At 35.1% G+C, this 22,581-nt stretch overlaps 4 protein-coding genes and 1 non-coding gene across 5 annotated transcripts; 1 reads left to right on the plus strand and 4 right to left on the minus strand.

The window, feature by feature from the left end:
- Positions 1-1,690: 1,690 nt before the first annotated feature.
- LOC107025316 (probable protein phosphatase 2C 55) lies at positions 1,691-2,602 on the minus strand. Its single transcript, XM_015226099.2, has one exon. It carries the CDS (start codon positions 2,549-2,551, stop codon positions 1,709-1,711), a length of 843 nt encoding a protein of 280 aa, XP_015081585.1. The 5' UTR covers positions 2,552-2,602; the 3' UTR covers positions 1,691-1,708.
- A 1,690-nt stretch (positions 2,603-4,292) lies between these two features.
- Positions 4,293-6,522, minus strand: LOC107025736. The gene has a single exon (XM_027918757.1). It carries the CDS (start codon positions 6,508-6,510, stop codon positions 4,447-4,449), a length of 2,064 nt encoding a protein of 687 aa, XP_027774558.1. The 5' UTR covers positions 6,511-6,522; the 3' UTR covers positions 4,293-4,446.
- Positions 6,523-11,670: 5,148 nt separating this feature from the next.
- TRNAM-CAU lies at positions 11,671-11,742 on the minus strand. Its single transcript has one exon. It is a non-coding gene; the product is annotated as a tRNA-Met (tRNA).
- Positions 11,743-12,249: 507 nt separating this feature from the next.
- On the minus strand, positions 12,250-13,543 carry LOC107024217 (fatty acid desaturase 4, chloroplastic). The gene has a single exon (XM_015225149.2). The coding sequence runs from the start codon at positions 13,473-13,475 to the stop codon at positions 12,477-12,479; it is 999 nt and encodes a 332-aa protein (XP_015080635.1). The 5' UTR covers positions 13,476-13,543; the 3' UTR covers positions 12,250-12,476.
- A 2,203-nt stretch (positions 13,544-15,746) lies between these two features.
- On the plus strand, positions 15,747-21,023 carry LOC107024008. Its single transcript, XM_015224880.2, has 7 exons — positions 15,747-16,436; positions 17,701-17,841; positions 17,934-18,299; positions 18,561-18,806; positions 19,650-19,742; positions 19,939-20,139; positions 20,354-21,023. The coding sequence occupies exons 1-7, from the start codon at positions 16,113-16,115 to the stop codon at positions 20,567-20,569; spliced, it is 1,587 nt and encodes a 528-aa protein (XP_015080366.1). The 5' UTR covers positions 15,747-16,112; the 3' UTR covers positions 20,570-21,023.
- The last annotated feature ends 1,558 nt before the right edge of the window (positions 21,024-22,581 follow it).

Raw genomic sequence — 22,581 nt, forward strand, 5'->3', positions numbered from 1 at the left:
CCTTTTGGGGGGGGGGGAGTGAAAAAAAAAAGAAAATTGAAATATTTTTAAAAACAATTTTTTGGGGAGGTGGGGTAGAGGGTAGGGGGTGGGTGAGGTAAAACAAAATCTTAAAATTTGAAACATTTTTCAAAAATAACTTGTAATTTTTTTATTTGTTTGTTTGAGGGAGAGTGTGGTTTGGGGATAGGGATAAAAATATATTTGAAATTTAAAAATATTTTAATTTTGTTTTTGTTTTTTTTTGTATGGGGATAGTCAGGTACGGGTCGTAATAAGAAAGAAAATAAAGGATGAAGTGATGTTTGGAAAATATTTTCCTTACCTTAAATTTGAGGAAAGTGAGTTGATTTGAAATACATTTTCCAAAGATTTAAGTTAATCAAACACACTGCGTAAAATTGTGGTATGAAACAGACCACACAGGGGATGATTAAACTTGACACAGATGGAAGTTAACACTAGGCATGGCCAGTGACAACACTGGAGAGTTCATCTTTGCGTTTGCTATTCCCATTCTGTGTAAAGATCATAGCGCTGTTGAATGAGGGTAGCAAACGCAAAAATCAACTCTCCAGTGTTGATGATGAAAGAATAGAACCTCTCAAAACCTCGACCTGAAGAGTAAGACTGATGATTTGATAAGAAATGCTGATTTTTGCTTCGCTCATTGCTACAGAGAACCAAAACAGTGATCGATCATCTAGCTAAATTAGCTACAAGCAAAGCCAATTTTTTTTGTAAGGTAATTTGTATAGCGTTTTCTTAGACATGTGGAACGTAAAACAGTGTCGTGCATGTTCAAACATTCTCCTTCTTTCTGGATTGCCTTTACGGTAATCTCTGATGTATATTTGGGGTTAAGTCCGAGTCCCCTTTTGACTAAGTTTTGATCACTTTAGCAGTATTCTAATTCCCTTTTTCTTCTGAAAAATGTTCTGATTTGATCAAGATGTTGCGTCAATCGTGCTTGGAGGGCTCTCCAAGTCATATTGTCAGCATGAGATACTTGGAGCGGGTGGAAGGACCAAAACGTTGCATCAGATGATGCAGTTAAGCGTGTAACCAGGGGAAAATGGTCTAAAAATCGTGGAAGGACACCAAGACTGTCATGAGGACACTACGAAAAGCTGAATGCCTCTGTATGTTAGTGCATTTGTGCAGAAATGCGATGAGGTTAGAACAGATCGAACTCTTCAGCTTTAAATGATGGAATTCCCACCGAAAATGGAGGCCTTAGTACTGCTAAAAATGAGTTTGCGTATTAGCAATGATTCAGGGGAAGCACATACAGAACAATTATATACTATGATCGCGATACCTTCCATTAACTTGACTAATCTAGATTTGTGTAGTGTAAGGCTCGTTAAAGCCTAAAGGGAAAACGCGAGTTTCCCTCGGTTCGATCCAATCCATCCCAGTTAACTCCTCAGTCTCTAGCTTTAGTGACCAAACAACATCCAGGACAAGGGGTCGACAATTAACTATTGTTTCAATATTGATCAAAAAATCTTTGTTTTTTGCCTGTTTGCTAAGTATACCACACACTAAAAAAATTTTAAACTCATATAGAAATGAAAGAGGAGTCAAGAAGATAATGAGCATCAATAGCAAAAAAAAAAAAAGTACGAGAAATTTCATCCAAGCTCATTTTACATCACCGATAAGCACAAACAAGAAATCCTAAACCTTAAACCCCTAAACAGAACTATCGGGGCAAAATCTGGGCAACTATCACTGTAATGTCATCACGCTTGCCACCAGGACGATATATCTGAGCTTTGGAGCACTCTTCAGCATAAGGTGTATATACAGTTTTACTTTCTGATTTCTGCAGGGCATATTCTGCAATCTTCTGTGCTAACATCTTCGAAAATGTTTCCAGTTTGTGCAAATCCCCTACCCCGTCGTGTACTAATTTCTCCAACTCATGGTTGTGAACATTATCGAACAGTCCATCTGTAGCCATCACTATCACATCCCCGATTCTTACTGCAGCATTAATTTCTTGTGCCACACTTGGATCATCTAATTCAACACCATTCCCTAACTGAAAGGGATAATTGAATCCTCTTTGCTGAATTTCCGATTTGTAAACTATGACCCCGTCTCTTATAACAACGAACCTGCTATCTCCAACATTGACCGCGTGTATAGTATCACAGCATAAAGTCAAAATACAAGCTGTTGACGAACCTTGACATTTTGTGTTCAAATAAGCTTCGTTGAGAACTTCCATTGGGTTAATTTTGTTCCTTTGATCTTTCTGCTTCTGAATCGATAGCTCAGCATTTCTAACCAACTGTCTCGAATACTCTCCAGGATCGATACCTTTTCTTGCCCAACTACCGACGCCATCTGCTACACCTATGGTTTCTTCCTCTCCGCAAATAAAATGTGCATCTTCCCCAAGAGGCGCTTTGTCAGATCGTGGTATGTAAAACGAGCCAGCCGACATCTTCATCCTGAAATTACCATTCAGAAAACTTAAATCATTATTAGCACTCTCACCGCGAAAGCTTAGATCCTTGTCTACATCCATCTCATCCATAGCCACTTGAGAAACTAGTAAAGAAGTGACATAGACAAATTTATATGAGCGGATTCAAAGAAAAAAAGTAGCAGAGCAATATCGCGCTTAGGATTTGAACTTGTTACCTAAAGCAATTATTGAATTTCGTTTTAATTGACAGATTTCTTCATATTAGGAGAATTCACTAGTTCATATAATATAATGAAAAGAAATAAAACATTTTCCATAATCGCGCAAAACGACAAAACATCTTATGGACACTAAATATCACCTTAAGATACAAGGTAATCTCTTAGTTTCAATTTGTTTTGACCAATTTAACTTTGCATAGAATTTAAGAAAATAAAAAAAACTTTTGAATTGTATGGTATAAAAATAAAGATACTTCAAATTTACTAAAATGTCCATTAGTTTTGTGGTCTGAAACATGATATATGGAAATTTAAAACTAAAAAAGGGGAAATAATCACTTTTTTAAAAGGACTAAAAAGGAAGGCGGGTCAAACTAATTGAAAGAAAGCATTTGGGTGTGAATTTCAGTTGAAACATCCTACCCAACTGGTCCAAATAAACAGGCCCAAAACTCATATAAGCAAACCATCGGTTTATTCCCCAACAAATGTGGGACTCTAACACCCCTTCCACGTCCAGACCCAAGTTGAGCGTGGATTGAAAGCACAAACGAGGACGAATATAGCTCTCGTACCATGTAATAGACAATGTGTAGAGAGTAACTCATCTCATTACTCAAAGATACAATGATATAGATACATGAAGAAAATAAGCTAACTACGTTAACTAGATATTCAAATCCCTAAAATTCAGTATACCATCATATACATAATAACTATACTGTAAAAAAAATCAGAACAGAAGGGTTCATTCCAGAAACTTACATGAGAGTCATACTGCACTTGAGCTTCTGCTATGCAACAGGGTCCAGGGAAGGGCCGATCACAAGGGTCTATTGTACTAGTCTTACCTTGCATTTCTGCGAGAGGCTATTTTCAAGGCTTGAACCCGTGACCTCCTGGTCACATGGCAACAATTTTACCGGTTATTCCAAGGCTCCCCTTCTCACATGAGAGTGTGTATATTTAAAACATGGTGGTTGGTTTAGTTAGGGAAAGCTACATATATACCAAAGCTTAACAATGAAAGGAAGGTATCGGAATAAGCACCAGTTCATTTATATAACAGATTCGATAAACTTGCCAGAAAGAATGATGTATAGACTCAACGCAATGGAGAAAGGTGAACTTCTTGGTACATAGCATTTTACCCCCTTAGTGCAACTAGCTGATGCAAATCCCGATTAGTCTAGCTAGTGGGGTTAGGGATATAAGATAGCTACATAACTGTCTTGCAAATATCCCCTAAAACAAAGACATGCTCAAAAGTTCTTTTTTATTGTCAACGCTGTCTGCAATAAGTACACTTTGAGACAAGAATATGACCAAAGTTCAATATAATCTTCATCCCTTTCCTGTTAATTTACACTCCAATCTCCACACTTAAAAGAAGATGTTTGTCACTCAACTTGATTTAATTGAAAGGGGGAGAGAATTAAAAAGAATCTCTGACTCCGAGTTCAGAGTAACTTGATAGTCTGGGAAAGCATTCGCAACAGCCACAAACACTTCATAGAGCTCAATGAGGACTATGCAAGATTGTTAATATGCAAAACAGTTAGAAACCTGGAAACTAAACAAGTTAACTGAAACATGATTCAAGTGAAATTTTTTTACTAAAGCTGAGATAGTTACAAGAGGACCTAAATAGAAGAACAAGTTAGTAGCACTGTCTGAGTGTCTTTGAGTACTAGGCAATAAAGAAGAATAATATAGCTTCATGAACTAAACAAAAACTTTGTAAGAGAAGTATTAGCACTATAGTTTAGCTAAATCTTGTTTTCACTTTGTCCTGAATATTGGAACCTTTCCAGCATTGATGTTTTCAAGGTTTCTAATCCTCCTCTCAAGTTTCACAATATCGATCATATCACATGAACCGCTCCCTTTCTCATGGTTATTAATGTTTCCCATGGCCATATTGCCTTCAGTTATTTTGGTACACGTTGCTATTACCTTCTGTGTTACCACTGAAGCTTCGCTCATTTGTAAGGTTTTAGCTGGATTAGTACTCAAAAGTCCTGCATTTGGACCGTCACTTGCAAGTGCAATACCATCAGTTAAGTTGAGCTTGCAGCCACCTTTGTCATTGTTATTCTTGCTCTCTAGTGGCACCATTTCCTTAACTACGTATGGCCCATCTCCATCTTCATCCGACTTTCCATTTGAAGCCTCAAATTTATCGCTTATTGGTTTCGATTCCACTAGAGTCTCCCTTGCTCTGGCAGTCCCATCATTTGAAGCTGAAGAAGATTGGCTTTGCATGCTAAGGAAGAGTTTCTGATTATTACCAGGTACAGCAACTTCTTTCTTCATGAGTTTCCTCTTGCGTAAAGATACAGAAATTGGAATATTGTCATCATCTGATGATGATGATTCTATAACTATCATATCACATTTCTGCAAAAAACCACAACATACAGAGGCATTCATCTTTTCGTGCTGAATTGCAACCTCAGGTGCAACATTTTGGTTCTTCCACCATTCCAAGTATCGTCTGCTGACATCTGACTCGATGAACCTAGAAGGTATATAGAGCTTGACATCTTTAATTGGTCTGTTATAATTAGTCCAAGCAATTTTCGGGATATGATCACTAGCATGATTCACACAATCAGGCACATCTTGATCAAATCCAAATTGCATTGATACTCTATGTGGATTATATTGTTCAACACAATCCATTCCAACTAGTTCAGAAGCTCGAACAAGTCGAGCAAAAGTCATGATTTCTCTTCCAATATTTGGTCCAACCACCACATATTCATCCCTCTCCTTGTAAAATCTGCTGATGTCCCAATTCTTCACAATATCAATGGCATAAGGACGCCACAGAAAACATTCAGCAGCAGAATCTATTGCACTCCTATGATCCACATTATTTAGTTTTTTCGCCTTATGCCATCTAGCTACTCTTGGCTCCCCAGTGTAAATGATACTACTAGGCTTAGGCTGCAAATTCGTAAATCTCTCCCAAGCCCATAGCTGAATAAACTGAAAAGGAGCCCGAAGGTTCGGATTCAACTCATCTTCTATACATCTAGAATCACTCGGCGAATGGTTCTTAGCTGAAGATACAATAAACTGTTTAAGCAAACTCATATCCCTATAAATACTAGCTAAAACAGCAGGGGCAAGTGCTATTGGAATTCCTTGAGAAAGATAAATTGCAATAGAGAAAAGAGCTCTGTCCACTTTCTGAAAGCTTCTAGCAGGAAGCACATACCTTGACAACCAAAGGGTTAAAAATGCAACATGCTCCAAATGATCACCTCTTCCTGCAAAATGCTCCATCCAGGCACTGTGACGAACGTTCGTTTTACGCGCTCTAATATCTTTATGAACCTCAGCAAGAGCTTTTTCAATGTCAACAGCATCTTTGGTCTTAACAGGTTTCAACACAGAGTGTCCTAAAACAGAGAAACCACCTAAAACCACCATATCCTCCAAAGTAATAGTAGCTTCTCCCCATGGTAAAATGAATGTATTAGTCTCCATACACCATCTCTCAGCTAAAGCAAGAATCAAATCACTATGCTTATAAATCATAAATGTTGAAGCTATAATACCTTCAAAGACTCCAGCTTTCTTCCATATCTCTTGGTGTAAAGGCTTTAACTTATTAACCCATTTAGACCATCCCTTCATATATGAAGAACCACCCTTAAACTGAACTTTTGGTGATGAACAAGAAATTTTGATTCTTGAAGGGAGAAATGGGAGTTTTTTGGTTGTTGGTTTAAGAAAATGAGCAACTCTAAATATGGGTTTCACTTCTTCATCAATAGATGAAACCATAACCTCTTCTCTTTCCTCCATGATTTCAACTTCTGAACAATCCACCATTCTTGATTTTGAAAAAAAATTGTATTTTTCCTCTTTTTACATCAGGGTTTTCAAGAATACAGAAGGAAAAAACAGCCCATTCTTGTGTATTGAATCATACTAAAAGAATGGGACAAAGTTTCTGATTCCTTTTTAGTCTGTACTATTTTTTTCAGTACTGAGTGAGAAAAACAAACAAATATGGTGCAGCTCAAAATTCTATTTGTAGGCAAAAACTAACATATAGCTGCATTTGAAAACAAACGAGCCGTAGGTTACCAAAATGGGCTGTGGCGCACTGGTTGGAGTGTTTCATTCTTAATTAAAGGTGTCGAATTCGAGCGTTGGATATGGACAAAATTCATCTTCAAATGGGCCTTGCAGTGTTGATCCGGACTAAGGCGGAGCTCCAATGTGGTCTTCAAACATCGATGGAAACTAAAAAAGCAATAAGTTTCATAAAGAATGTTCAAGTCTAGAAATTTAACGAATCACTTTTCATTTAACATGATACGTAAGATATTATAAATAAGATGATCAATTCGACTGATTTATTATTTATTCGTGTTGATGATTATAAAGATCAATTATGATGATATGACATACAAAAGGTATTATTGGAACTTATGCACATTTATTTCAATATTAATAGATGATAAAAACAATTTCTTTCTTCCAAAAAAAATTAAAGGAATTTTCAAAAAAAAATATTTTTGTAGTGTTCAAAAATTTTTGGAAGCAACGCAAATTGTTTGATTTCTAAATTAAATAAAATATTTCTCACCTAAAATTCATTGTAAAAAGAAGAGATAAGCATTAAAATATTTTTAAACTTAACGTGAATTATTACTTTAATCACTCAAATTTTATTTGATCTTCGCATTAAATTGATGTTCACACTTTATAAGTTGTTTTTTATTGTTGACGTATACTTGTTCTTAAACAATTCAATTATAAGTATTCCAAAGTGAATAAAAACAAGAATATAAAGGAATAATAAAGTATTTAATGAAATTTTTAGAAAAATGAATTATGGGAATATTAATTTTGTTTAAGCTTCTTGAACATTAAGCATGATGATGATATTAATTATAAGGGTAAAATGGAAAAAAAATTGATTAATTTTATCTTGATTTTGTAAATGATCAAGTAATCTGAGACATGTATTTTTATCAACTGATATTTATTGGCCAGAAAAAGTATATATATCACAATTTATTAGATACATATATTATAAACTCGTAAAAAAAAATTAATAAACTAATTAAGAGATAATATTGAAAGACTAAACGTGAAGAATAATAGCCTTGTGAAGGAATTAATTCCAACAAAGGGAAACTGTAGCCTCATTTTCATAACAGAAAAGTGTTTGGTAAGATTTTATAAGGCGACTTGGCCTCGATTAATAACTAAAAACTTCAACTTTGAAAATATATATATATACCTCTTAACTCGTAAGTCCCATTGTGTCTCATTGGACACCCAACGTTAAATAGGAGTTCTAAGTCTAAACCAACTTAAAGATACACAAATCAAAAGATATGTGGTATGTATTAAAATATTATTTAATCGATCTTAAACATGTTAGGTAGAAACCTAGAACTAAAAAGTTATTAAAAAGGAAAAAGAGAGAGATAATTGTTTAAATAAACTAAAAAAGTAGGATTAAAAAAATCAAAATGAAATGAGTAATTACAAAGAAAAATTGCCATAAACTCTACTTTATGCGTTTCTTAAGAAATAATAATTAATTTGAGTATTTTATTATGAAACACATATTAATTGCTATTACGTTGTTCCCTTCTACTGTATTTTCTTCTTCTGAATTTGTTGCACTTGAGCCGATAATTTTTCGGAAACAAGACCGATGTTTTGGGGTCCCTTGGGCTGATGTTTTGGGCCAAATGGGTCAAGAAATTTGGACCGAAATTGCAAATGATTTGGGCCTATGGGTCATAACTTGGTCAACATTTGTGGCTACTTTTGTACCTAATTTGGGCCAGATTTAGTGTCACTTTATTGGGCCAACTTTGATCTTCATTTGGGCCACCATTAAGTCCAGTAATCCATGTAGGTATTGGCCATAATACGACCCTCAAATGATACAACAGAACATATTTAAACACTCTTATGAAATATTTAAGATCAAATAATACGGCAACAATGATTTACATTCTTGTCTTCTTGGTGAAGAATTAAAGTATTTCTTTAGGAATATATTTGCGAAATAAATATAGTTTAGTAGTATATTTTGAGATGATATTTAAACGAAAAAAAAATTAACTGAATCGAAACTGACACCGAAGAGAGAACGATATAAATGAGATGGTTTTAAAAAGTCTAGTTTTGGTAATATATTACCCAAGAAATTGGAACGGTATAATTTTTTTTAAAAAATAATCACTGAACCGTACTATTTGTTGGGCTTTGTGGAGGCTTGTGAGCCGGCCCGACCCATTACTGAAACCCTAGGTTAACCATTTGGCTTTCCTATAAATATGATCCTTGTATTTGTAATTCCATAGCAGCACAAGTGAAATAAAATCCTCCTGTTACAGTCGTGGAGTAGGGAAACCGAACCACGTTAAATTCTTGTGTGTCCCGTTTGTGTTCCGTTTCTCTTTTCTCTAGATTATTTGTGTGTGTTGTGTGTTTAATTCCTAACAATTGGTATCAGAGCGAGGTTTCAACAACATTGTAACACAAACTGTGAGAAATTGTCACCTAGGGTTCTTGTGTGAAGAACTGTGTGCAGGGAGGAGTAGCCGCCGTTACCGTGTGGGTAACCTCAAGCAGCAGCCGGCTAGGAGAACCGCGCAGGGTGCGAACAGCCGTCGTCCGTGTGCTGTCCGTCGCGCCGTTCCGTTGGCCGCCGCGTCGAGGAGCCTCAGATCCAGCCGCGAGCGTCCAGATCGTGAGCATCGTCCAAATCGCCGCCCGCTGTCTGTAGACGCCGTTAAGGGAATTGCCGAAGTCCTTTGAGATGGCAGAAGATGGGAAGTTCCGAATTGAGAAGTTCGATGGTACAGATTTCAGTTGGTGGAAGATGCAGATTGAAGATTTGCTGGTTCAGAAAGATTTGGACGTAGTGTTGGGTGACAAGCAAGGAAAATTGTCTGATGCAGAGTGGGCAGTTTTGGATCGGAAAGCTATGTCAGTTATCCGACTCTCGTTGACCAAGAATGTTGCGTTCAACATTCTTAAGGAGAAGACAGCGAAAGGCATCTTGGAAGCCTTGTCTAACATGTACGAGAAGCCATCTGCAGCAAACAAAATTTTTCTGATTAGAGAGTTGGTGAACACAAAGATGAAGGAAGGCAGTTCAGTTACCGAGCACATCAACTCATTGAATTCGATCTTAGCCAGACTTTTGTCAGTTGGCATTAAGTTCGATGATGAAGTTCAAGCTTTACTACTGTTATCATCATTGCCTGACAGTTGGTCCGGAACGGTTACAGCAGTTGCCAGTTCAGTGGGACCTAATGGATTCACCTTTGAGAAGATTCGTGATCTCGTTCTTGGCGAGGATGTCAGAAGAAGGAGTTCTGGAGAATCATCAGGTGATATGCTAAACGTCGTCAGAGGCAGAGGAAATAACAGAGGTAGTGGGAGCAGGAACCGAAGAAGGAGTCAGTCAAAGGCTCGGGATGGCTCAGGTGTAACATGTTGGAACTGCAAGGAGGTGGGGCATTTCAGGAATCAATGCCAGAAAGACAAACAAGTCAACATTGCAGAAGACAGCGTCAACGAGGATTTGTTTATCTGTTGCGCGGAGAGCAATGTGGATTCCTGGGTCATGGATTCTGGTGCTTCTTTTCACGCTACCCACAGCAGTGAAGCATTGCAGAATCTGGTTATTGGAGACTTTGGAAAGGTAAGGCTTGCAGACGATAGAGCTCTTGATGTTACGGGCATGGGTGACATGGTGCTGAAGACGCCAGTCGGTTTCTGGACCTTGAAGGATGTCAGAGTTGTTCCAAGCTTGACGAAAAGTTTGATTTCTGTTAGGCAGTTGGATGAACAGGGACATCATGTGAAGTTCGGAAATGGGCAGTGGAAGGTCGTGAGGGGCAATCTTGTCATGGCTCGTGGAACAAAAAGAGGATCGTTGTATATTGTCGGATTACCGTCTGAGGGAGTGACCGTCCCAGTTCAGAAGAAAAACAAAGTCCGGTTCACAGAATCTCGTGGGCAGAAGAAGGTTGTCTTTGCAAGAAAGAAACCCAGAGCCACAGGTCAGATTCAGGATGAACGAGCAAGGAAAGGTTCAGGAAGACCAGTCAGAGGCGTTCGTGGCAGTGGGAGCACCGGCCGTGCTTCAGCCAAGGCTCCTAGAAGACAGTGGGTCAAGAGAACCAGTATTCCAGCTGTTGATACGTCTCCAGAAAATATCTTGCTGAGTATGGAGAGTGTTTGTTCTCAGGGAGTTCTAGGATCCGGCAGTTCGTGTCTCAAGTGGGAGCCGGTAGGGACCGAGGACGAGTCAAGGGCAGTTTCAGCCGTGACTGATGTGTTGAAGCTTCGGGGAGCTTCAACGGGCCTTTCAGTTGACTGATGAGAAGGCCGCTGTAGCAGGAGAGAGTTGAAAAAGATTACTAGACATACAAGTGTTCTAAGTGGATGACAGTTGAAATTCTTCAAGCCTCCAAGTGGGAGATTGTTGGGCTTTGTGGAGGCTTGTGAGCCGGCCCGACCCATTACTGAAACCCTAGGTTAACCATTTGGCTTTCCTATAAATATGATCCTTGTATTTGTAATTCCATAGCAGCACAAGTGAAATAAAATCCTCCTGTTACAGTCGTGGAGTAGGGAAACCGAACCACGTTAAATTCTTGTGTGTCCCGTTTGTGTTCCGTTTCTCTTTTCTCTAGATTATTTGTGTGTGTTGTGTGTTTAATTCCCAACACTATTGACACTCCTACATGTAGGTTTAAGATTTGTGTACACTCTATCCTTTTTAAACCCTACTCGTACAATCTCACTGGATATAACTTGGTTGTTAAGATCAAAAACGTAATTTTAGAATCCGGCAATATCTGATTGTGTCTCATGTATGCTCAACATTCAGCAATATAGTAATCTTCTTATTCAAGTTATGAACTATGACTTTAGCTAATCTTCTGAGATAACAATTTGAATATTTGATAACTAATTAGACCAAAAAATATGTAAAATAATTTATATCAGAGCCAGGTTTCGATCCTGGGACCTGTGGGTTATGGGCCCACCACGCTTCCGCTGCGCCACTCTGATGATTGTTGCTAATGTATTTGTGTTAAAATTAAAATTTATCAATTCACAACTCTATGCCAAAAGCAGTGAACCCCGTATTATAGGGCGGTTCAAAACTGGACATCGATAACTCAAATCAAAAAAAAAATATTAGTTTATTAGTATTGGTTTAGTGGTTTTGGTAACGGTTTTAATTTTTTTTATTATTGATTATCGGTTCATAATGATCTGAAGTTTTTTTTAACAGGTTAACCGATAACCCCATAGTAAATTAAATAATTATATTTATACCATTTTATATCAAAAAATCTCGACTTAGAGTTTGGTTTCCTACTTTTATTTTTTATTGTCTCAAACACTTGGTTATTCTATAATGTAAAAGTGCTTGTTTTTTAGCATGATGTAACTTGTGAATTCGTGTTGATGGTTTATTTGGATTGTCACCTAAAAATCGATGAATCAATAATTAATAAGTCAATATCTTAATAATTCTATAACGGTTTAACATCTCTACAAATCGGTTACCAGTAAGCCAAATGATAAACTTTAAAATATAACCGATCGACACACAGCCCTATCCCATATTCCTCTATTTCCTTTTTTCCTGTAACTCGAATATACAATCTTGTAATTGAAAGTGGAGGATGCTTATTCGTTACGTATATCAGTATCATTTCGATACCAATGGGAAAAAATAAAATATAACTTGAACCAAAACATTGTATATTAACTGTTACATATACTATAAATTGAATTCAATGTGAAGCAGAAATTGATTGTATTTCAGCTTCTTCAATCCATTCTGAATTTGGTTCACTCCATGATCTTGGCCGAACTCCGAATTTAAAGAAGAAAATCATCTCCATCAGCTCAAAAAACTTCGATTCATCCAAAATCGAGTTCCAAATTCCACTGACAATGCAGTAATTGTTGTTATACGGAACGCGATGATGATCAGCGTGTTGTTCCCTCGATACGAGTACTCCGGCGTCTTGTAATGCTAACACGATTGAAGGTAACTTACTTTTCGTACCATGAGCCCAGGAATGAAACTGTTGGCTGAACATAATGCACCCTGAACAAACCCCGACGAATGCCAGAGTAGTTGGATCGTTGCAGAAGATATTGATTGGAAGGACTGTGAATGTCACTGCTCGTGCTAAGGAATGGAGATTGTTAGAGAATTCGCGTCGGGTGATTGTCCATGGCCATTTATGGTGACCTTGAAATGCATCAATTTGGGCTCCGAAAACAGGGGATTCAGCGTTGCCGTAATTGTCAATTCCCCAATGGTAGATTCCGGAAGCTAAATCGGCTACGATGTAGCCGATGCAGCTTGCTATAAGGGGCCCGGCCCACATATGTGAGTCGAGTACCCCTGCTGCAGACCGTGCTAAAGGAATTAGCACGGTGGTGCACCCACTTGCCATCCAGGCTCGATGAGCCCAAGTGGATTTTAAACTCGGGTCATTTAATACACTTTTCGTATTACTAGTCTTGATTTTTGTGATGGGAGTGAGTGGATCGTAAGTTAGTGGTTCTGAAACGGGTGGTGGTTTGGTGGTGATTGTGGCAATGTTGGACGAGGAAGAGGAGGTGGAGGAAGAGATACAATAGACTCGTGCAGGTAGGAGAACATGGCGGGAGGTGCTCTTAGCTCGATCTGTACTGAATCTTTTCTGTATCGTTCCAATTTTATCGAGGGCTCGTTGCGAGGATCTAATGGTGTGGTTTTGAGGTAGAATGGAAGACATATTGAAGGAACTTTTAGGTTGGATTTGCAATCAAAATGCCAAGAAAAATACCATATAGTATTTATTAGGGGTATATTATTTATATCCATAATATATTATAGTCCAATTGATTTGTGGTTCAAAATTGGGAGCTAGAAGTTTTGTGGTTACTACTAATTTTATTTTATTTTTTCAGAAAAGAAAAAAGTTCCTTATGAAAGAAACAAAATAAGAATTTTTAGTATATGGTCTAAATAAGAGATGCGTGGGACTAGATAAGGCCAGTAGTATTGAGAGTTATTTTGTGTTGCACAAAAATTTGCCAATAAAAAAAACCCTTTAATTTGAGTTGTTTTATATTGGTAGACTTTTCACGCAAAAAATTTATTGTTACTTGTGGACCGTCGCTAAAATATTGTGATGTGATAGACAAAATTTCTTCGTCTTGAATTAAAGGTTTAATTTGAGTTTTGGATATAAATTCCTTCGTTAAGGAGTATTTCCTCTTTGGATGAATTATGTGGTGTGGCTCTAAATTAATTTTAACTCCAATATAAATACGAAAAACGAAGAAAAATCCATTTGAAGCATAGACACAACTTGTTGTCAATGCTATTTATGTACTAGATAATCTTACTATCATGTGTAATGTGATTACAAGAGCTTAAATCGTTAATCATAAGTTTTGAAAATTAAAATTTTAAAAAAATATGCAGAGAATGTTTTTCTCTTCAATCACGTAATATAAATCAAATAAATCAAAATCACAAATAAGCTTGAACACTTCATCGATAAAAAAAACAAGATACAATTTGTAAACAACTACTTATTTGATGGGTTTGATTGGTACACTAATCATTACGTGTTAATTAAACTTCGACTCATTAATTTGACTTTAAATAGCATAATTATTAACAAAAATCAAGTGTATTGATTTAAAATTGCTCGGTTTTGATCTTATTCAAATTATTTATTAGGTCTGCTAGTAAATTAATCGATACATATGTAAATTTTTAAGTAAAAATTGAACAAGTTATGGAAAAACTATCTTATACCACAATAAAACAAGTAAGTCATTGAAAGAATATAGGGTACGGAGTGAGCAATATATTATATCACGATAAATACTTTTTTATTTTAAATATTTACATCAAATTATTGAAGTTTATCTTTGTCGTTGTTCCCTCTATTCATGTTTATTTATTTATTTATATTTAATTAAACACATTTCTTTAAAAATGATAATAAATAAAATGTTAATTTTACTAAATTACTATTAATTATTATAGGTAGTTTAACTTTTTGGAAAACAAAAAAAATAATTAGTATATATATGTATATTAGATACACAAATAAAAGTAGAGTGGAGTAAAAATTAAAATGGTCAAATCACTTAGTTATGAATAAGTGAAAGAATATATTTATAAAAATTTACAGCGCGTATGACATATGATTTGAGATTAGGATTATAATTAAAAATATTAGTTTAAAAATCTCAAATCCTATATTTTAATAACTTTTAAAATGTAAAAATTAATGAATAAGTTATTATTTTTTTAAAAGAAAAACTTCATATAAAGGCTATACTCCATATTAAGAGACTATCTATATCACGTAAGAAAATTATAGGAGTATTAAATAATAACTAAAGTATTTTATTATTTACTAATGAATTTTTATAAAATCATATCATAAATATTTATTTATAAAAATTCAAAATTTTATTACTCTCTGTTTCAATTTATATAACATATTTATATTTCAAGATCCAAATTAATCTATTATTACAGTAATTTTTTCATAATTTATTGTAATATATACTCCCTCCGTTCGAAATTGTTTGTCATGTTGCGCTTATTGAAAGTCAATTTGACTAATTTTTAAAGGTTAATTGGATTACATTAATTCGATATTTTAAACAAAAAATTAGATATTCTAAAATTATATAAAAAGTACTATAAATTACAATTTTTTGCATATTAATATGATGAAAAATACATCTTAAAATGTTAGTCAAAATTTTTATAATTTGACTCTAAAAATAAAAACCATGACAAATAATACCGGACGAAGGAAGTATCATTATTTTTATATACAACTATATAAATCTCATTTTAAAATATTTAATTAAATTTAAATTATTTAATTTTCGAAAAATTAAATACGTCCATAAATAAAAACTATTAATTGCATATTCAGTGGTGGTCCCGTTGACCCCCCTTATTTATTTATTTTTGAATTTTGATCTATTTTGGCATATCCTCTGAGCTCAATCTCAATGTGTTAGTTTTGAATTTAAAAAAAATCACTTCATTCGAATGAAATTCGATGTGTTTTAATTAAAATAATCTAACTTCAATACGAATAATAAATCGAGAAAAAATTATTTTTTCAGAGTAATTTCAATTTATATTTGTTAGAAAAATATTTTTCGCAAGAGCTCTCTCCAGTCAATTGTGATTTATTTGTATTTGTGGAGAAAAACAAAATCAATCAGCTCTTCATCTGTATTATTTCTTGTTGCCAAACAGAATATTCACTGAATAATCTGAAATTGTATCAATCATTGATCTGAATATCACTATTATCATTAAGATTTAAAAAAAAAATTATTGTTTTTTTTAAGCTGACACTCTCAAAAACAAACAAGCTTCATCCATGGCTGTAATCTTGAAGAATCACTGTTTATTAATCACTGTATTGTTCCTCTGTTGTTTCTGTTCATGGCGGCAGATAAATGGGTATGAATCACTGTTTCATCCAAAAGATATTCTGCCGCTGTTACCAAGACAGGTATCTTGGCCTATTATCAATTCTCTTCACAGTGCTGTGGACCTATTGCCTGCTTTTATGGGTGCTGCTTCAATTGAAGGGAATAATACATTGGAGTGGAAAGCTGCTTGCTTTTACAAGAATATTGCTTGGTTAGAGCTTCACAACAAATCTGAAAGTCAATTTGGTGGTGGTACCCTTCATATCAAGGTTTTCCCCCAAATCTAATTTTTTCTATTTTGTTTTCATTTGGGTGTTAGGTGTTCAATAAAGTGATTAGACGTAGAGTCGTGATTTGAAGTTTATGGGTTCTGAAAAATGCTACTTTTAACACATGGGGTTCACAATTAAATATTTAGACATACTATACACTCCAACTAGTCCTCGCGTGAACATAAATTTTGGAGGTATTTAGATGATTATTTTGTTAAGTTAGAGTTGGAGACGAGTTGAGGTGTAGATGTGCATAATCAAAATTAGAGTGCTTACATTGTCAGTTAAGGTCAAATTTGAGTGTTTGTTTATGGATTATGCCAAATGTTATACTACTTACTGCACCTCTGTCCATGTAACAAACCAGTTGCAATAGCTATTTTTCAAATTTCATTATTGTTTTCCTGTATCTTTAGTTGTTTTTCTTATATAGAAGTGCTTGTCCATGTGTATATTGTAGAGTTTGGGGATGATTTTGTGATCATTGGGAACTGGGACTTGGATTACGAAAATGTTTTCCCCTTGTTTAGTATTTTTTTTGAGTTGATCTTTGGGGAGCCTTGATGCAATGGTGGAAGTTGTCATGGGATTAGGAGGTCATGCATTTAACTGATGGAGATAGACTCTTGCAGTGATGCAAGGTAAGGCTATGTATAGTAGACCCAATGCGATCCTGGATCCTGTAGATAGCGAGAGCTTAGAGGTTCGGGCTGCCCTTAATCGTAACGTGATTCCTGGAATTAGTTTGCTTAACGAGTCCTTGAAGCTTCTTTGAAAGTTCCTTATGTTGTTAGATATCTATTTGATTTGGTTGCCAGATTGATGGAAAAATAGTGGAAGTTAATTAATCTTGATTCTTTGCTCAACTCTTCACGGGAAGCTACAAAAGTTGACTTTTAACCCACTAATATAATTCAGTACTTACTGAATGCTTGTGGAAAAGAGGTATCTTTTTGAAAAAAACCCATCCTTTCGACGCCTTTCCGTTGATTATATGTTGCCTTTATTTAGTTGCAGCCATCTCATGCTTGGAGAAAATGCAAATGCAGATGTTACTGGACCGTATGTAATGTATAATTTTTCTTCTATATTTAGAATGAAAATGTTTTGGAATGCGAAATCTGTATACATGTTAGTATGGCATGCTTCTTTTTAATGCTTGGATGCAAAGAGTTCCGATTTTTTAGTGTCAACGCTTGATCACACTGGGGTTTTGTACTTCTTATTTTTGTATTTGTATTTCTGTTACAATATTATGTAGGTGAGCAATGCACACAGTTGGACATGTTTGGACCTTTACATCTTTGCAACCCCATATCGTGTAACGTGGGATTACTACTTTTTTTCTCGTGAACATACCCTTGAAATCAAAGAGTGGAAGTCTCAAGCTGAGTTAGAATATGTGAGTCACCAGCGTTTCATGAATGATTTTCATTGGTCATTGATCTAAGAGTACATTTGTTATAGTTTAATGGATCAACTAAATTGAAACAGGTAAAAAATAGAGGGGTGTCCATTTTCCTATTGCAAGCAGGAATGTTAGGAACCCTTTCAGCAATATGGAATGCTTTCCCCTTGTTCGTCAATAATGGATGGGGCGAGAAGTCAAATATTGATTTTCTAGAGAAACATATGGGTGCTTCATTTGAAGAACGTCCACAGCCGTGGGTCACAAACCTTACTACTGATGACATTCATTCTGGAGATTTTCTTGCTATATCAAAAATTAGAGGTACCTGGGGCGCTTTTGAGACTTTAGAGAAATGGGCAACGGGCTCTTATGCTGGCCATACTGCTGTTTGCTTGAGAGACGCTGAAGGAAAACTATGGGTTGGCGAATCTGGAAATGATAATGACAAGGTGGTGGAATTTTTAAAATATATTTTTCTGATGATGTTTAACTCGCTGTTCCCAAATTCTTGTGTTCCTCTATAGTCTTTAAAAGTGTTATTGATTAACATCACATTTGCTTCTCTTCCCGTAGTTTAGCACGTTATCTAACAAAATTAACAATCATCCAGACAGGAATTTACACATTGAGAATTCATTCATAATTAATAGTAAATTTCATTGTTAATGACTAATTTTTGCACCAATTTTGTTGTTTGTGCTTCCTTTCAGGGAGAAGATGTGATTGCTATATTACCATGGGATGAATGGTGGGAGTTTGAGCTGACAAAAGACAACACCAATCCACATATTGCAGTGCTGCCTTTGCACCCTGATCTCCGAGCCAAGTTTAACGAGACAGCTGCTTGGGAATATGCACGAAGCATGGAAGGAAAATCTTATGGTTACCACAACCTAATATTTAGCTGGATAGACACAATTGATGGAAATTACCCACCACCCGTGGATGCTCATCTGGTAGTGCATGCTATTTTTTCTCTTACCATTTTTTTGTTTGCCCTATTATCTTGAAGGTGTTCCACACATACCCTTACTTTCTAAACCCTCTGGTTTGCGAGTATAGTCATCTCGGCTTAGGCTAAACTATGTCCTATGAAAATAAATAGAAAAATCACAACAAACAGCTAACTTAAACCTGAATTTCGGTTGATCAGCTAATGCGGTATCGCTGGGCACATGAAGTGAAATTTGATGAAGCCTTGATTTCATACACAGACTATTGAGCAATCTTTGTGAGTTGCTAATTGAAATAATAGAGGCCTCAAACTATTTTAGGTCTCATAGCTGCAGGTTTCATGTACTGGACACTATCTAGATATCCATACAGGGGTGTTTTGAATCTTAGTGTGATGTTGTCAGTGAATCCATGGAGATTCATTTGACTGGTAGAAATATGCTACTATGATTCACGTGTTCCATATAATTACGTAATTATGCATGTGTGCTGAAGCAGTAAGTATTTGATTGGATTAGTATCTCTTGACAGCTGAATATAAACTTTATTTTGATGTAAAAAACTTTAAGTACTGTATGATCATTTGTGAGATTGAAGTTAAGCTACGAAATATCACGTTAGACAATTGATATTAGAAAGTTGATGATGATGAAGGGTGAGGGATAATAATAGGAACTATGTCACTTACAAGTTACAAGAAGCAGAAATGACAGGCATATTTGTAGATAAACATGGGTAATTGTGGTACTTGGTTTTTGTGTTATCGATTGTATGTTTTTGTGTTATGAAATTACATGTTACTACTTTCTGTTATTGTTGTTAACAAACATGGCTGGGTGGTGCAGGTGGCTTCTGTCATGACTGTTTGGAACCAAATAGCGCCTGAATATGGTTCTAACTTGTGGAACGAAGCCTTAAACAAACGACTTGGAACTCAGGTTATATATAAATTTTGATCACTTCCATGAAATGCCTCTTTTCATTGAGACAATTAGTAGACTAAATATTATTGAAGCAGCTGCTAGGTATAATATGTTTCTCGTTTAATAGCTATTTAAAGTGGATCAAATTCCGTAATTACAAAGATTGACATAAAATTCAATATTGAATGCTGTTCCATTTTGTTCCACGCAGAACCTTAGTCTTCCTGATATACTTGTTGAAGTTGAAAAGCGTGGATCCTCTTTCGCCAAATTGTTGGCTATTCCAGAGCAAGATGACTGGGTTTATAGCGACGGCAAGTCAGCATCATGTGTTGCTTTTATTCTTGAAATGTACAAGGAAGGAGGACTATTTGGTGAACTTGCAAACTCGATTCAGGTTACAGAGTTCACGGTGAGTTTGTCAGATAGATTTTGAAGTATTCTCAGTTTTCCTGATTTGGTTGGTTGCTTCGGCATTTGCCTTGGCCATGTACTTGATGAATCTGAAACTACCTTTTCGCCTTTTCTGTTTAGCATGCATGTCTCTTCTAACAAAGTTATCTTTCTATGTCGGACTCCAGTTCTAGAGTTTCAGGGATTGATGTCGTTTATTGTTGGAACTGCAGATAAAAGATGCTTATACTCTCAACCTTTTTGAAAACAATTCAAGCCGGTTGCCAAAATGGTGCAATGCCGATGACACTGTGAAGCTTCCTTTCTGTCAAATTCGAGGTAAGTACCGTATGGAACTACCTGGATACAATAGTATGGATCTGTACCCCCATATGAACGAAAGATGTCCATCTATGCCTCCGAAATACTACAGACCTCAAGGTTGTTGACGAGGTTTTCCCCATCTTCCTCTGTAAGTATCACAGAGGTCAGTATTGTTGAAAACATAAATACGAGTCAGCTTCTTCGAACAGCTTAAGCTTTTAGACGAGATGGTCACACACTTTAACATCATATTGCATGTAGTTTTCACTCATCGAGCAGTTCCCGAGGAGTTGTACAATGCCTAGGATACACAAGCTAAGGTTGCTATTAGCCATTTATGTTGCTCTTATTCAAGAGTTTGTACAAAGTTTGACAATTTCCTTTAGTTTTTATTTATACTAAGTATGTTGTTGTGATTTAGCTTTTTATGGAACGAAATCGGGAAAATGAATCCCGAAGAACTTGTAGCAAGTAGCACGTAATCGTGGAATTAGTGGAGGTGCACGTAAATTTATATTTGCTTATTTATTCAATTCCGAACAGTTTGGAAATACTCATTTCTTTTACTGTTCACTGCAACGACCGAAGCCTTTTTGGCCAAGTGCAAGTCAACTCCATTTATATATAAATAACAATATTTTATTATAACGATCACGATTTATCTGAAATCGATATTTCAGTTATAATTTTCTATTTGATGTTCAATATTTACTTTAGAAAATTCATCTATTTATCGAGTTGTGATTTTTCACTTAGTGTTTGTTAGTCATATTAGACCAATACTCAATTCAAAGTCATATTAGCAGGGGCGGACCCACATGGTGTTCGCCGGGTGCCCGAGTACCCATTAACTTTGTTCCGAAATATATATATTTATGTAGAAATCGATAAGTATTTGTATAAAATTAACATAGAGCACCCAATGGTTCTTGGATGGGTACTCAAGACTCTTTTAGTGTTGTTGTATCAAGGTTCGAATCTCATTGTTAACACATATTCCTGACAAACAATAGTGGACGGAGGAAGTAGTATTTTATTATAACATTTACTTACTTCGTCTCAATTCATGTGACACTTCTCGACTTTCGAGATTCAAACAGGTCTATTTTTTACCACAAGTTTTTCACACATCTTTAAAATATTGAATTGTCAATCATTATGACTTATAATATTTTTAAAATAGTTTATAAATATATAAATTTCATCTCAATAAAATTGAAGATTTCCTCGCGTAAATTATCGATCAAACTTAAACTGTTTGACTCTAAAAACAAAAAGTGTCATGTGAACTGAGACAGAGGAAGTATGATTTATCTGAAATCAATATTTCAAGTTATAACTTTCTATTTAATATCCAATGTCTACTTTAGAAAAATTCAATCGTTTATCGAGTTGTGACTTTTCACTCAGGGTTTGATACTCATATTAGAGCACAACTAAATTCAAATCAATATTATTTCAAGTTACGAAAATAGTGTTTAAGGAGATGAAAATCAACCATTTCACCATAATTCATGACGATTAAAACATCACAACATATATTCCATTATAAGTCCTTTTTTTGGGTATTATTTTAATTTTAATATGTATCGAACTTTTTTTTTTCTTGAATTTGCATAAAAGCAAAATTACGTGATCAGTACTGACGATGATGAAATATTTGTTATTAGTATATTAGAGGAATTTTCTTTTCTATCAATTACGTAATATAGACGAAAACGTAAATTGACAAAAAACTAAAAACAAAGGAAGATAAAATAAAGAAAAAAATTCCTTTTTTTTCCAGGACAAAAAGTTATTCTGTATATTGAAGCAAAAATATATCCTATTGATTGAGATAAATGAAACTAAATAAATAAAATATTATCAAAAATAAGAAAATGACAAAAATAAGTCTCTTATATTTAAGACTAGAGTTAAAATAGTTTCTTTTAAGTATATATTTAACTGTTTCAATTCTTTAAATTTATCAGAAGTCAATATTTTTAGCATCGTTAAATATTTACCTAATTTTATCTGTTAAATTTAACAGAAATTATGCAGTGAAAAATAATTTGAACTTGAAACTTACATTAGTTATCATTTTTGTAATTTCTATTAGTTTTATTAATTTTTACAGTTTAGTGTAGCTTTTTGA

Source organism: Solanum pennellii, chromosome 7, assembly GCF_001406875.1.
Source record: "Solanum pennellii chromosome 7, SPENNV200".
Lineage (NCBI taxonomy): Eukaryota > Viridiplantae > Streptophyta > Magnoliopsida > Solanales > Solanaceae > Solanum > Solanum pennellii.